This window comes from Halichoeres trimaculatus, unplaced genomic scaffold, assembly GCF_033239565.1.
Source record: "Halichoeres trimaculatus isolate MK-OKI-2021-1 unplaced genomic scaffold, fHalTri1.1 fHalTri1_scaffold_13, whole genome shotgun sequence".
Classification (NCBI taxonomy): domain Eukaryota; kingdom Metazoa; phylum Chordata; class Actinopteri; order Labriformes; family Labridae; genus Halichoeres; species Halichoeres trimaculatus.
This window is the reverse complement of record NW_027437191.1, coordinates 34,930,453-34,944,577: the sequence shown is the minus strand read 5'-3', so window position 1 is coordinate 34,944,577 and position 14,125 is coordinate 34,930,453. Positions and strand designations below refer to the sequence as shown.

The 14,125-nt window shown below is 48.5% G+C and overlaps 1 protein-coding gene across 13 annotated transcripts in view; it reads left to right on the top strand.

The window, feature by feature from the left end:
* nhsl1b (NHS-like 1b) overlaps nt 1–10,006 on the top strand; it is a 143,342-nt gene extending 133,336 nt beyond the window's left edge. For 6 of the 13 annotated variants that reach the window (XM_074684858.1, XM_074684854.1, XM_074684863.1 and 3 more), the window contains 4 exons: nt 70–3,240; nt 4,067–4,202; nt 5,694–5,732; nt 7,665–10,006. In XM_074684858.1, the coding sequence (XP_074540959.1) occupies nt 70–3,240; nt 4,067–4,202; nt 5,694–5,732; nt 7,665–8,340 (4,022 nt within the window). In that variant the 3' untranslated portion in view covers nt 8,341–10,006. The remainder of the gene's footprint in view (nt 1–69; nt 3,241–4,066; nt 4,203–5,693; nt 5,733–7,664) is intronic. The other 7 variants (XM_074684867.1, XM_074684856.1, XM_074684857.1 and 4 more) reach the window with 3 other exon arrangements.
* The last annotated feature ends 4,119 nt before the right edge of the window (nt 10,007–14,125 follow it).

Genomic DNA, 14,125 nt, shown 5'->3' with positions numbered 1-14,125 from the left:
CGCGAGCAGAGAAAAGCAAAGATATTTGATCCAGCGTAGGTTCATCTTCTTCTCTTCTTTCCTCCACAGCAGGAAAAGGACCGAGCGGAGAGTCCCGGCCTCATTCCATGTTCATCCCAGGACAGTTTTCCACTCTGGGCAGAGCCGCCAGCGTCAACTCCACGCTCCGACGTTCACAAACCAGAGACTCCAGCTGCCAGACTGAAGAGGTGAAGATCGTTCCCCCGTCCATGAGGAGGATCCGCGCTCAGAGGGGACAGGGAATCGCCGCACAGATGGCCGGGATCTCCACTTCCTCCTCAACAGGAAGTATCTCCATCTCCAGCAGCGACAGCTCCGGGTTCCTGATGATGCAGAATCACTTCAACGGAGATCCCGCCAGATTTCACAGTCTGCCCCGACACGGCGCCAGGGTGTCGCTCAGCGCGGATCCCATCTACAGCAGCACGCCCATCAAGTCGGAGGAGCAGCTCACGCCTCAGAGGCAGATCGGGAAGCTCCAGGTCGATGACACGGTGGTTCACATGAGGAACGCACCCAGGACCAGCACCCTGCCAAGGCCCAAGTCTCAGGAAGTGAGGGGGACGCAGGCGAGCGACTGGGGTGGAGGACCAGCATGTGTTGTCTCCCCACACGCTGCGTACTCCACGTCAGTGATCCCCAACGCCACGCTGTCCGGCTCCTCTGAGGTCATCACTCTCAACACCTCCCCCCCCTCGGCGTACCCCACAGCGCGTCCGCTCAGCATGGCTCCATCCACCAACACCGAGCACCTCATCTCCAGCCCGGCAGCCTTCACCCACAGCTCCACCTGCCCAGCTTTGGCCACTTCCACACCCACTCATGACGGACACATGGTCGTCGCGGCTCCCAGCGAGTCCGGGCACTCGGACGGCAGCGTTCACAGCCAAAGCACCTTGGCCCCCACTCCACCATCAGGCCTGCCGGAGGAGCAGTGGATCTACGACACGCCAGAAAACGTGGTGGTCCCTCATCGCACCCTCACCTCCAGCTGCTCCACTCCCATCAACCAGCTCTACAGCAGCCTGGACTTCTCCTCCAGGACCACCACGGACTCCAGCTCCCTCTACTCCCAAGACAACGACGGGTACTTCACCTCCATGCACATGGACTCAGGCTTACGCTCACGCAGCCACGGCAGCGGGCACGGCGCGGCAGCTGGACGTGCTACACGGCACAGCATGTACGAGTGCCGCGAGCTAGCCAATCAGGAGGACTCAGGAAGCTTGTACAGTGACCGCTCTCTGTCCCGCAGCATCTCCCTACGCAAGTCCAAGAAGCCGCCGCTGCCTCCGGCTCGCACTGACTCTCTGAGACGCAAACCAGGCGGGAAGAAGCCCCTGGGAGGCGTGAGCGCCATCAGTGGCGTTAACGAGCCAAACGGAGCCATGCTGAATGAGACGCTGATTGCCAGCTTGCAGCAGAGCCTCCAGCTGGGCCTGAGGGGCGGGAAAGGAAAGGGGGCTTCACCTTCTTCACCGTCTCACAGCCCGAGCAGCGACTACGACGACCCCTGGGTGCTGCGGCCGCGCAGTCAGAGCAGCATCAGCGCAGGGAGCTCTGCAGCGTCGCTAGGGGCTAACACAAACTGTGGCGGCGTTTCAAACGTGTACTCACTGTGCCACGTGACGCCCACTCACAGCGAGACCAGCAGCCTACGCTCAGACTACGCCGACTCCTGGGGATACTACATGGACTACCCTCGCAACCCTGGAGACCAGAGCGCACAGACCCCCTCTCACGCCTCAGATCACATGTCCAACGGGGCTCCAGCAGGCGAGCTAAAGGGTGGAGGCGAGAGCCGCGGCAGCAGCCAGGCTCCAGGAGCTCCAGGTCAGGAGGGAGGGGTGGCAGTGAAGCCCAAAACCTCCACCTCGTCCCCCGACAGAGTGCACAGACTGACCTCCCCATCCAGCGGCTACTCCAGCCAGTCCAACACCCCCACCGCCGGGACCCCTGTGCCCTCCCTGATCCGCTCCATGTCTCCATCAGGCGGCCGGCCCAAACCCAAAGTCCCCGAGAGGAAGTCCTCTCTGCTCTCCTCTGTGTCCATCTCCTCTTCCTCCACCTCCCTGTCCTCCAACACCTCAGACTCACTCAAAAACTCTGCTCCTCCTCCACCACCTCCTCCTCCTCTCCCCCTTTCCTCCTCCTCTGCTCCCAACACCCCTCTCAGCCCACCTCCACCTTTCCCTCCCCCCTTACCCCCTACGTCCAGCTCAGGCACTCCTCCACCATCCACCCCACAGGGTCCCACTGTTGTGCCGTCCCCTGCCTGCTCCACCTCCCCAGAGTTCCCCCCTCCTCCATCCCCTGACATGCTAATCCACCCCAGTTCATCCTTCAACTCCAGTTTAAGTCCTCCCCCTCCACCTCCCCCTCCAGCTCCTCCACTGCCTGCTCTCTTCCCACCTTCCTCCTCTCCATCCACGGTGAAGGCTCCTCCTAAAGCGGCCCCCTCCAGCAGCCCGACCAAGTCCCCCAAACCCCTCATCACCCCGTTCGCGCTGCAGAGTGTTCAGCTGCGCTCCGTTAGACGCCCGGAGGAGGAGATTAACATGAAAACAGAGCACGCCAGAGCTCAGGAAACAGGCATGGACCTCCTTCAGGGTCTGAAGCCGCAGATCCAGGAGAAGTCTCAGCCCCTGGAGCATCCCGCTGCGCTCCCCCTGTCAAGCTACTCCGCAGAGGAAGATTCACGCAACTCCTCGCCATCGCCTGTGTCGAAGCTCTTGGAGGATTTCTCTTTTGACTGCAGCATCACAGACTACCTACCGGACAGCGCTCTCATGAATGGAAAAGGTGAGGATCAGAGTTACGCTCTCTTCAACGGAAAGGGAGACGTAGACGAGCCCAGCGCCCCAGAGAGCGCTCAGAGGTCCCCCATCAAACAGAAGCCTCCAGCAGTCTCCAAGAAACCCAAAATCTCCTTCGTGCTGCCGTTTAACCCCCAAACAATCGACGAGCAGGGTCCATCTCAGGAGGTGAGCCTGTCGCAAACAGACGACCAGGTAGATGGAGCGCAAAGACACCCTGAGGAAGAGGAGGAAGAGATGAAGAGTGAGCCAGAGGAGAAAGAAGAGGAACCTTCAGAGAGCTCAGACGAGCCCACGAATTTCAACAACGGAGTCTGCACGAATGGAGAGGGAGAGGACGGAGAGGATGGAGACGAAACGAGCAGCACGTCAGGGTCGGTCAGCTCCAAAGACGACGACGCAGGTGAGTGTTGCTCGTCTTTTTGTCTCGTGCTCAGAGTTGGATGAAGTTGTGCTTGGTGTCAGTCAGAAACTTGAGTTTATTGAGCAGTTAAGCCCATCACCGTAATCCTGTGCCTGCCGGTGTGCGGCCAGCTCCTCCGGCAGCTGTGAAATTGATTTTCCCTCCAAAAGCAAAGCGTCCCAACTTGAAACCACAATCTGTAAAGGTCTGAAACTGTGAAAGCAGCAGAGGAGAGTCGGCTTATCGCAGACAGCTCTGCTGCAGCCTCCGTACACATCCTCTAGATTTCATATGCACACATCTCCTGTGTACTGTCCTTTCCTTTTCCCGCATTGCTCTTTTTTACCCCCCCCCCCTCCTGTCCTCCATCTCAGCCTTTTCCCAAATAACCATTTCTGCTGCTCTGATCCTTAATCACCCCCTCTCTGTCCCGCTCCCGATCTTTCCCTGCTCCTGCGAGGTAAGGGAGGGGGCACGCGTCCCCGGGGAGATGCTTCTTTCGTGGTTGGCGGGGGGGAAAAGGGGAGGGGCTGCATCGTATCAGAGGTTGGGGGGAGGGGGAGGGGGTGAGGAGAGCGTAAAGTGAGACTGCCTGCAGCGGCTCAGGCAGTCGGAGCGCAGACGAGATGAGAGGAGGAGGAAGAGGAGGAGTAGAGGAGAGGGGATCCACAGACAATCAGAGAATGGGAGAGGACAGTCGGGAGCGTCTCCGCTACAACTTCAGGTTTGATGGGCAGACAGGTTAACGGGACAGGATGTGTGTGTGTGTGTGTGTGTGTGTGTGTGTGTGTGTGTGCTCTCCGATAACTCTCTGTGTGTTTCTCAGGCGACGTCTTCGACTCCAGCACGGCTGAATCGTCTCCGGCCCCGTCAGCCAACGGGGCCCCACAGGGGAACATGGTGACCCCGACTCCAGGGTCGCGGGCCCGAACCACAGAGGACCTCTTTGCCGCCATTCACAGGTACCACGACGCGTTTCCTTCCTCTACTATCACTCCAACTCCTCTCCTCCAACTCTCCATGTATAATTCATCCTGCTCCGTTTTTCCTCTCGTACTCTGTTTGTTTTCCTTCCCGGTCCATCGCCGCCCCCCTCGTAAACCACAACGTATCACTCCGGGATCCTCCAGCCCATAATTTCTCCGTTTAATCTCCATCCCCCCTCCTCTTCCTCCTCTTGCCCTCCACCTCTCAGTCATAACTTCACCTCGGCGCTGTCCCGTCTCCAGCAGAGACATCTGTCAAATAGAAGATCTCTGGAGCAGAGCATCCTCTCCTGTCCCTGAGGGGACCGCTTCAGGAAGTGGACCTCGTCAGCCGTCAACTGTTTAGGGTGTCATCTGTGATAGCAGAGTCACATTAGCACCGCTCGTCTTCAGCAGGAGAAGAAAGGCGGCTGCTCCATCCATTATTAAACAACCCGACACCCTCCGGTCCTAATCTGGGTTAGAGGCCACCGGAGAGATGTCTCTGCAGTCTCTCAGTATGTTACATACGTGCACTCAGGCTTCAAAGGCGGATACACGCATCAATTTCTCATGCAGCCCACCAGTTTGTTTCTCGGTCACGTGCGGTGGCACTCAGAGTTTTCTTCAGGCGTCACAGGATTTCATTTCACGGGAATTTATTGGTGCTGCAGACATACAGTCGATGTATTTACGGCGTGGCGTCACGTGTGCAAAGTGCGATTTCCTGTGCCTTTAATTAGACATGAGGATTGTGTAAGAAGCGCGTGTTGGTATTCTGCTCTCCTTTTATTTTACACCTCCTGACAGCGAATCAGAGGGTGGAGAATAATTCACAGATCTTCAGATGTGGGTGAAGTGTGTAATGACTCCTGATGGGGCTCACAGATATCAAACGTTCAGAATCCGTCTCACTTTTGACTTTGCAACTTTCTTGCACTTCTGCCATCCTTCACCTCGTCCGATCTGTGGTCTCATTCCTCATCACATCCCTCTGAGTCTCCTCCTCAACAAAGACATGATGGAAACCTTCAGTGAAGCCTCCACAGCAGGAAATACAACCTGTCTGCAGAGAGATCCTGGCACACTCAAACAAAAATCGATCTGGTCCTCTGAGACGTCTCTTAAATCACCGTCTCGTTTCCCCCTGAGCCTGCGAGTGCTGCCTCTTCAACGCACTCGTTTGTTGTTTGGGAATTTCACAACCTGAGTGGTGGGACTGCTGGTGGACTGGATTTAGATGTGTGAGTGCGTGCATGTGTGAAGACTCTTACATAATGCTGTTGTGCTAATGTGGCGGAGGAGCTGATAGGGGTAGACGCCTGACAGAGGTTGAAATTAGGGCACAGAAGCAGATTGTTATCATCTCAAAAAGCCGTTTTCCACCCCTGAAGCAGATTCTCGACAGGTTATTTGTCCCTCACGGCAGGATGACGGTTTTTATCTGCGTCCTCTCCTCACGTCTGTCTCCTCTCCCTCCCCACACAGGGGGGGCATGCAGTATGAGGGAGCATCCTTTCTAGACAGGTGCGGCGTGGCAAGTAGCCCCTTCCCTTTAATTAGCCGGCCTTGTTTCAGCTGCAGCAGCGATGCTACCTTTGGATTAGCAACTGTAATCCCACACTGCAACCCCCTGTACATGGGATTAATAAAGCTGTTCCCCTGCTTCCCTTAATTCCCTGTTTTCTGCCAGTCGCAGCTTCGTCGCTTTGCTTCTGCGCAGGAGTTATAGATGGTGTAGGCTGTAAATCAAGCAGCCTGGTTCCCCCCTGCTGAGAGGAGCCTGAACCATCATCAGCGTCGTTGTCGTGGTTAAAAAACTGCTTTGGGCACTTTTCCCAGTTTGTGTTTTGATTAATTTCACTGAGTCTGAGCTTTTCGGCAGAGTTGCAGCGTCGGCAGCTAAAAACTAATTTCTTTAACGTGAATGTGTAACACTCTACTCGCCGCCCCCTTCTTTTATTTTGCCGCTCAGTGCTCCGTTGTTGTTTGACTTCTTAAAGGCTCGTGCTGTGACGCATGATCGCTGGGGGCAGTGCTGACATATGGCAAATTTGGGACAAGGATTTGAGGCGTGTAGGCCAAGTCTTTTAAGTACAAGCTCTTTTTTCCCAGTTTGTCTAAAAACCAAAAAAGGCTGGTGGATCATTCTACCTCAGGCTTCTTTCTCTCTGTGTGAGAGCCTGTTTGCTGCAGCGTCCTATTAATCAAAGTAAATGTTGTATGTTGAAATGCTGATTCAGCATTTCAACATACTGTTCTTCTACTTTCTTATTACATTTTTTTTGTCGAGCTACTCCTTCAAATTTTGTCCAATTTTCACCATTTAAATTTTCACTATTCACCTCTTTCAGGAGATGATTGCTGTGACTTTTCTCATCTCTAACCCTTTAACTTTTTGATTTTTTCAGATTTTTCTGACAAAATTTGCCCCATTAAAATGAATGAGAAACTTGAGCTTTTCCACCTAAAACTCCCTCAACTTTGAGATGTTAAAACTTTAGTACACCTTCACTTACAGACTCCATTTTTGCTTTGAAATGTTCACAAATCTTTCAGCTATTCATGTATAATGTTACTTTAAGATATATCTAACAGTTTTTGAGATTTCACTGTTTAAGCTACACAAACTTTCACAAAAATTGCTGCTCTTAGTGCGTGACATCAGCTGACAGAGTGAAGGAGGCTGCTGCTGAGACATTACAACTTTCTTAAACAAACTGTCATAACTTCCACAACTTTGACTCTAGAAACATGAAAAGTACATCAAAATGTTTCCAGGCATCTCCTGCTTCCAACAAGGGGAGTGTGCTAGCTAAAAAAATGTACTGTTTGGCTAAAAAGTGCCCAAATGTGAGACAAAACCTCATTTTTCTATAACCTGCTGTAATGTTATGTTTGAATACATCTCCACTTTCGCACCCTTTGTAACTACATCTGTAGCTCGCCGTCCTGCCCACCTTTTTGGCTCTACAGACATGTAAAACACATCACTGTGTTCATCACAGTCTCAAGATTCTTACAGTGCAGTCGTTTTTCTGATAGCCTTTACAGTTTCGGCACAGTGGCAGGAGATTTGGACCCTACTTTTCGTTTGTCTATCCTCTGTCTCAGACATAAGTCAAACAGCTGTAGCTCTCTGCAGCCTAACGAGCAGGTTACCATGGAAACCATTCATCTCACACAGCTGTTTATGCTAACTAATCAAAACATTTAGAAACAAAAAAAAACATGTGCGTGCTCTTTCTGTCACAAACAGAAAGAGGAAATGCTGAAAAGAAATGCAATTTCTCTAGTTGAGTTAAAGACTCACAAACTGCCCCCAACTTTTCATTTCCTCTTCCTGCTCCTCACTCTGTCACAGTAAAACGCTCCCCGCCGTGTTTCTAACCAGCTTTCACTCACGCTGCAGATTTTCCACGGCCTCGCCCTGAAGCTTCTTTCTGCTCCTCTCTTCAGGTCCAAGCGGAAGGTCCTGGGTCGAAGAGAATCTGAGGAGGACAGATCCCGGGCTGGGAGCCACCCTCAGTCACCCCCTGTCACCCCTTCAAACACATCGCCAGCATCCACGTCCTCCACCTCCCGCCAGACCGGCTCGATCCAGAGAAATCTCCGCAAGTCGTCCACCAGCAGCGACACCTTCAAGGCCCTGCTCCTAAAGAAGGGCAGCCGCTCCGAGACCAGCTTCAGGATGTCCGCCGCTGAAATGCTACGCACAACTGACCCTCGCTCGCAGAGGACTCGCTCCGAGTCAGCGTTGGACTCCTCAGCCGCTTCCCCCTCCTCCCCTACGGCGCCGCACAGCCCGCTCACCTCACCCGGGCGAGGAAAGAGGGCGGCTGATGAGTGGAACCGCTACGAGGCCATGTCTCTGTCCTCGCCAACTTCTTCGACTTACTCGATGAGCGGATTCAAGTACGGACGCTCACGCACACCGCCCTCTGCTGCCAGCAGCAAGTACAACGCTCGCAACCGGATCCTCAGCAGCCCGATGACGGTGATCTGCGAGCGCGAGGGCGAGCTTGCTGAGAGCGAATACGGAGACACTACAGACGGACTGTTGGGACCCTCCAATCAGACGCTCCCTCTTCTCCAGGACTCTAACGGCACTTTCTCTGAGGAGAGCAGGAGTTAGGGAGCAACGACGGCCCTGACACTCAGGGAGTGAACACTCGCCGTGAGCAGGGGGGAGGAGCCAACAGGAGGTCCTCCGTGGTCACCTCCTCCTCTCAGCGCTGCCTCTGAGAGAGCAGACACAGCAGGTCCTGGTGTGAGGTCAGAGGTCACACAAACTGGACCGGGTTGAACTTAATCTGGAGTTTGGACGAGTTGTGCTGCAGCTTTTAAAAAAAACTCCCATGATCCTCTCTGTCTCCTTCGTTTGGTGACTCATCCATGTGTTTGACGGATAGTGTGTCCTTCCTTTGGTGTTTTTAGTTTGTTTTGCTGTTTTTTTAACTTCATCTCGTCCCTAACACGCAGGAACGCTCGAGTTTACGACGGCAAACTAAGGTGAATTGAAGGAATTGACAAGTTGTTAGCTTAGCTTTGCTGCTGTGGTGCTTTGCTTTAGCCGGGCAGGAGGAGAGGGGGAGGAGTCAAGGGCTTAGCTTCTTCTTAGTGTCTGCATCGCTCCTGGTCCTGATTCTGGAAAGTGTTTGAGAGCGGCGTGGCTTCAAACAGCCGCCAAACGATGGTGGGTCATCGCTAACGGTACGACTCCAGCTGCAGTAATCACCAGTCTGGGCAGAGCTGGTGTGTTGGGAGGTGCAGAGGAGGTGCAGAGGGCTCAGTGCTGCCACATAGTGACGGACAGAGAACGAGCAGAGGACGGGTGAACCAAGTCTCACCCAGAGGAGCTGATCTACGGCTCAAAAAAACCTCCATGGATGAATTTTAGTTGAGATTTTGCACTGTGCATAGTTTTTTCATTGTTTGTGAGTTAGAAAACTATGTTTTATAGATTGTTTTAATAAACAAATGATGTCATGACGTGTTTGGAGAGTCTATAAATGTAAATTCAGGAGGAAAGCTTTTTTTTTCACTGCGCTCGTGTTGTTAACCAAAGAGCTGAGGAAGTAGCTGCTGGCTGTGGATGTGGATGTGAACAATCTGAGGGTTAGGTTCAGCTTAGCTGGGATGGATTAGACGCTTTTAGGGCTCAGATGATTTCTATAATGCTGTTGACCTTTCTTTTTGCAGTTCTCCATGGTTCTGTATGTAAATAGATAGAGAAAAGTTTTAAGTAACATTCTGACTTATTTTCAAAGACTTTGTACATTTTTTAGAGCTCTGTGTTCGTTAAACGGGGAGTGGTTTCCTTTTTTTGTAGATTATTTATTTTCACAGGCCTGTGACGTGCTATCACCATCAACCAGCAACCTGATGGAGACACGAGGACGCCACGTTTACTGTGCTGCTCACGCCGGGTGGTTTCATCCTTTTCTCTGATGCTGCGAAGCAAAAAAAGAAAAATGCAATAATGTTGATATTTATGCTTCTCCTGCCCTGAATCTGGAGTCATGCAAAGCCTCATCCGGTCCTCCCAGCACGGTAAACGAGGCCTCCTCAGTGTCATGAAGCGAGGTGACAGGCGTGACTTCATAACCTCTTAACACCCTGTGGTTTAATCACCTGTGACCAAAGAGGGTCTCTGTGATTGAGCGGGAGGGGGCGGGGCTCTGGTGACAGGAAACATCTCAACCCTGAGCAGAGAGCAGACGGAGTGGTGAGGGATGGGGAGCTGAAGGCTGCTAACGCTCTGTACATGTCTGTGAAATAAAAACAAGGTGATATTTAAAGAGCGCGAGTCTGTGTCTTTTTATTTCATCTGTATGCACCAGTTTGTGTGTGTGTGTGTGTGAGTGTGTGCGTGTGTGTGAGAGGGAGCTGAGGGCCATCTGCCAAAATCGCCGCCTCATTAGCACCATCCATGGCGCCCTCCCTCGTCTGTCATCTGCTGAGCTCCAGAGGCCGTCCATCAGTCCCCTGCTCCCCGTGGGCTCATCCGTTACCTCTCCCTCTGGACGCTCGGCCAATCACAGAGCTGAACACTACTTCACATCAGCTCGAACAACAAGTATTTCCACCTCTCTACATTCTCTGCAGCTCTCCTCAACCTTCCCAAGGACACGAGTCACCACCTCCTGGTGTCGACGATGAAGTCCCTCCACCTCCCGCTCAGCAGAGTCACCTGCTGCCTGACGCTGCGTCCATCTGGCTGTCAGACACAAATCAATAGGAGCTCCTTCCAGCCATGATTACACCACTGTCACCTCACTGCTCTGCCCTGCTTTATATTTAAGACCTCTGCTCAGTCAGACGTGGAGGGTTGGAGAAACAATGGCACAGAGTGAATTATTGACTCAGCTCACTGGAGGAGAATAGTAACTTCCTGGAGTCTTCATAGATAACTCTTCATCAGGCGCGATCCAATGACTTAGCCCAGTACGTTTTTTCAATTGTAGACTATTTCAAGGCCACATTATGCTTCTAAATAGTAAAAAATTGCTTAATTTAGCTTTTAGAGTAAACACACACTAATGATCTGTATTATCTATTTACATTATCAGTGACTCATCCTTCTGTTTCTTTTTTAACCACATTTGTTTTGTTTCCTTATCAGTCCCAGCAGCACAAAAATAAATCTATAAAAGAAGAAAATAAATAAATTAATTAATAAATTATATAAGAATCTATAAAAGAATAATTTAAAAATGAATCAATAAATTTTATAAGAATCTATAAAAGAAAAGGCTAATAAAAGTATAAAAAAAAAAGTTTAAAAAAAATATATCACCATATTTTTCTGCACATATTTCCTTCACTTTTAAAGTGACATAATGTTATTTAAATACTCTTATTTATTTATCTTTATATTTATACGTTTATTAGCCTTTTATTTTAAGGCTTTATTCTTTGATTAATATCACTTCAAATAGCTACTTTCTTTATTTATTTATTCATTTACTTATTTATTTATTTATTAAGCACTTTTCTATTTATTTTTTTATTTTTCTTTATATTTCTGTTTTTATTCTTTTGTGGAGTCTTATATAATTTATTTATTTATTTATTTTTATTCTTTCATAGATTCTTATATATTTTTTATTTATTTATTTATTATTTCATAGATTCTTATATTATTTATTTATTAATTCATTTATACTTTTATAGATTCTCATATTATTTATTTATTTATTTATTTATTCTTTTATAGATTTATTTTTGTAATTTGGCACTCTCACTACTCCATAGCTCACACCCACAGCCTCTGACTGTAACTACATGAACACACTCTCTATTCCAGAAACCACCTGTAGCATCACGTTTCTACTTTGGAGACTGGAGAGCACCTGACTTAGCATGTTAGCACAAGCTAATCACGGGTATTTGACACATACCTGGTTAGCAGAAAGCTAGCTCTCGTCGCTCTTCGTCCTGTGCTGCTCTCCGAGTTCCTGAAAGTGGAGCCAAGTTTCTCCCTCGTTCAGTAAAAGCTTTTTCTGTTTGGAGTTTCGTTTCACTTTGCTTGTTTTCCTTCGTCCACTATCGTAGCTGCTCTGGTTAGCTTCCACTCGCTAATCAACTCGCAAAGTCACGCGCGAGCGCTCTGTGATTGGCTGATGTACCCGCGCCTACTCTCCGCCCAGAAACGTCTCGAAGCACAGACTGTTACAGGTCCTGTTTTATTCAGAGCCGTGGTACAGACAGGATCAGCTGTTCGTCGTTGACAGAGAAGGTAAGGCAAGTTTTCCACTATCCACTTTCTCACACAAGCTCCTTATAAATGTGTGATTTATTACTATACTGACTATTTACTATTATTACTACGAAGAATCGTTACAACAATGAAATCATCTGCCAAACACAAATTTCTATACTTTTTTATGCTGAGTTTAAAAACTTAGCAACGCTGTCAGTGGTTCATGTCTCAACCTTAATTTAACCTTAAATTTCAAGCTCTAAAAGTTTTTTCTCATTAAAGTTGGGCGACAATAAAAAGTATCCCAATGGAAAAAAAAACTCAGAGATTTGAATATATATATATATATATATATATATATATATATATATATATATATATATATATATATATATATATAAGTGTTGATCTGTTCTGCTGTGTGAACATTTCATTGATAAAATCTGAGCTAGAATTCCTTCATCTTTAGTTCAGAATCAGCTCCTATCACAGGTAACTGGCTCCACCTCCTTCTCCTTCATCCCCGCAGCGTCTCAGCGCTTTAACACAGTCGGACGCTGAGCGTCTTCTGACTTCAGCGGGGAAGCGTAGAGTGGGTTGTTCCACTGTGTAAACTGGACGGTCATTGGATAAACGCTGGGCTTTGTCCCGCCCATCGGACGCTCAGCGTCTCTGGGGGTCTATGAGGCAGTGGGTTGGCCTGGACGCTGGGCTTCTGCATGATGATTGGATGATCTGTCTGAGGCTGAATCCCTTTTTGATTGACAGTGAAATGAGCCAGTCAGCGATCTTGAAGTATAACCCTCCACCAGAGCATCTTCTCAGTTTAACAGTCTGTTGTTCTGGACTGATCCAGAGGTTTTATTGATCCCCAGTGAGTTTACTTTTCTTAAAAACGACGAGCGTTGTGTTTAAAGATTCTCTCTCTTTTCACCAATAAGCAGCTACAGCTACAGCTGTGGAGCTTCTCCCCCTGTCACTCACACTCACAGCCTGTAGTGTTGCTTTAGTCAACGAAAATTATGACTAAATATCAACGTCAACGAACCTTTATCACGTGACGGGAACAGGAGACGGGACGTGAATGGTGGTCATGTGACTAAAACTATAATTGAATATATCATGTAATATTGTTGACGAATAAAAACAGGACTAAATGTGGTTTACAAGACGAAAACTCTGCTAATATACGTCTTCGTTTTCGCTAATCAAAACGAGATGGGACATAATGTCATTGCGTTATTTAGTATCACTTTTATCTTGTATCATTTCCATTTCCTGGGTCGCAGTTCAGCGGCTGTTTCAAATCAGAGCATCTTCCATGTCTGGAATTGAATGTCTTCTTGAGTCTATAAGGTAACAATAATATGATTATAAGATATCCATGTTTGACTTGTGAAATGGATGACTTAGAGAAAAATTTGGTTACATCTACTCCATACTGAGTACTTGTACTAAATTAAGTGGGTTAAAGGATAAGTAGAATTGCATTGTTCAAAAGAGAAGAGATTAAAGTACAATCTTTATTGACTAAAACTAGACTAAAATAATCATGGATAATTCTGACAACAATAAGACTAAAATGCTCAGACTTTTAGTCAACTGAAACTTGACTTGACTAAAAGGAGTATAAATGTGACTAAAACTAATAAAAACTAAAATAATAGTTTGACACAAAGACTAGACTAAAGCTAAAATTAAAACAGGTCGCCAAAAACAACACTAACAGCCTGTCGTAGTCTCACTAGCAGCTCCAGCTGCTAACAAGATGACACTGAGGGGAGAATTAACATTTAAATAAATAAATTTATGATGTAGGCCGGAAAAAAATGAGCTTCCCCTCCTTGACTGACCAGCAGCCGCCACTGATCTATATAATTATGTGACAAAAACACCGGCTTTAAGATATATCATGGCGGCCATTTTTCAAATTGTTCTCCATCAAAATGAAAGAATAATGGATTTGTTAGTTATTTGTTATGATCTAAAGAGTGAGCTGAAAAAATGAACGACAGTCCTAAAGTTCACCAAAAGTTAAGAATAGTGTAGCCAGGGGTGTGCATAGGGAGGGGGACAGGGTGCCAACTGTCCAAAAAAAAAACAAAAACATGTGTTAAAGTGGCCACTAGGAGCCAAAAAAGCACACTGAAGTGTAGTCTTAAGAGCCAAAACACGTTGGTTGGCAAACATTACTAAACTGACCTCTTTGGACCCC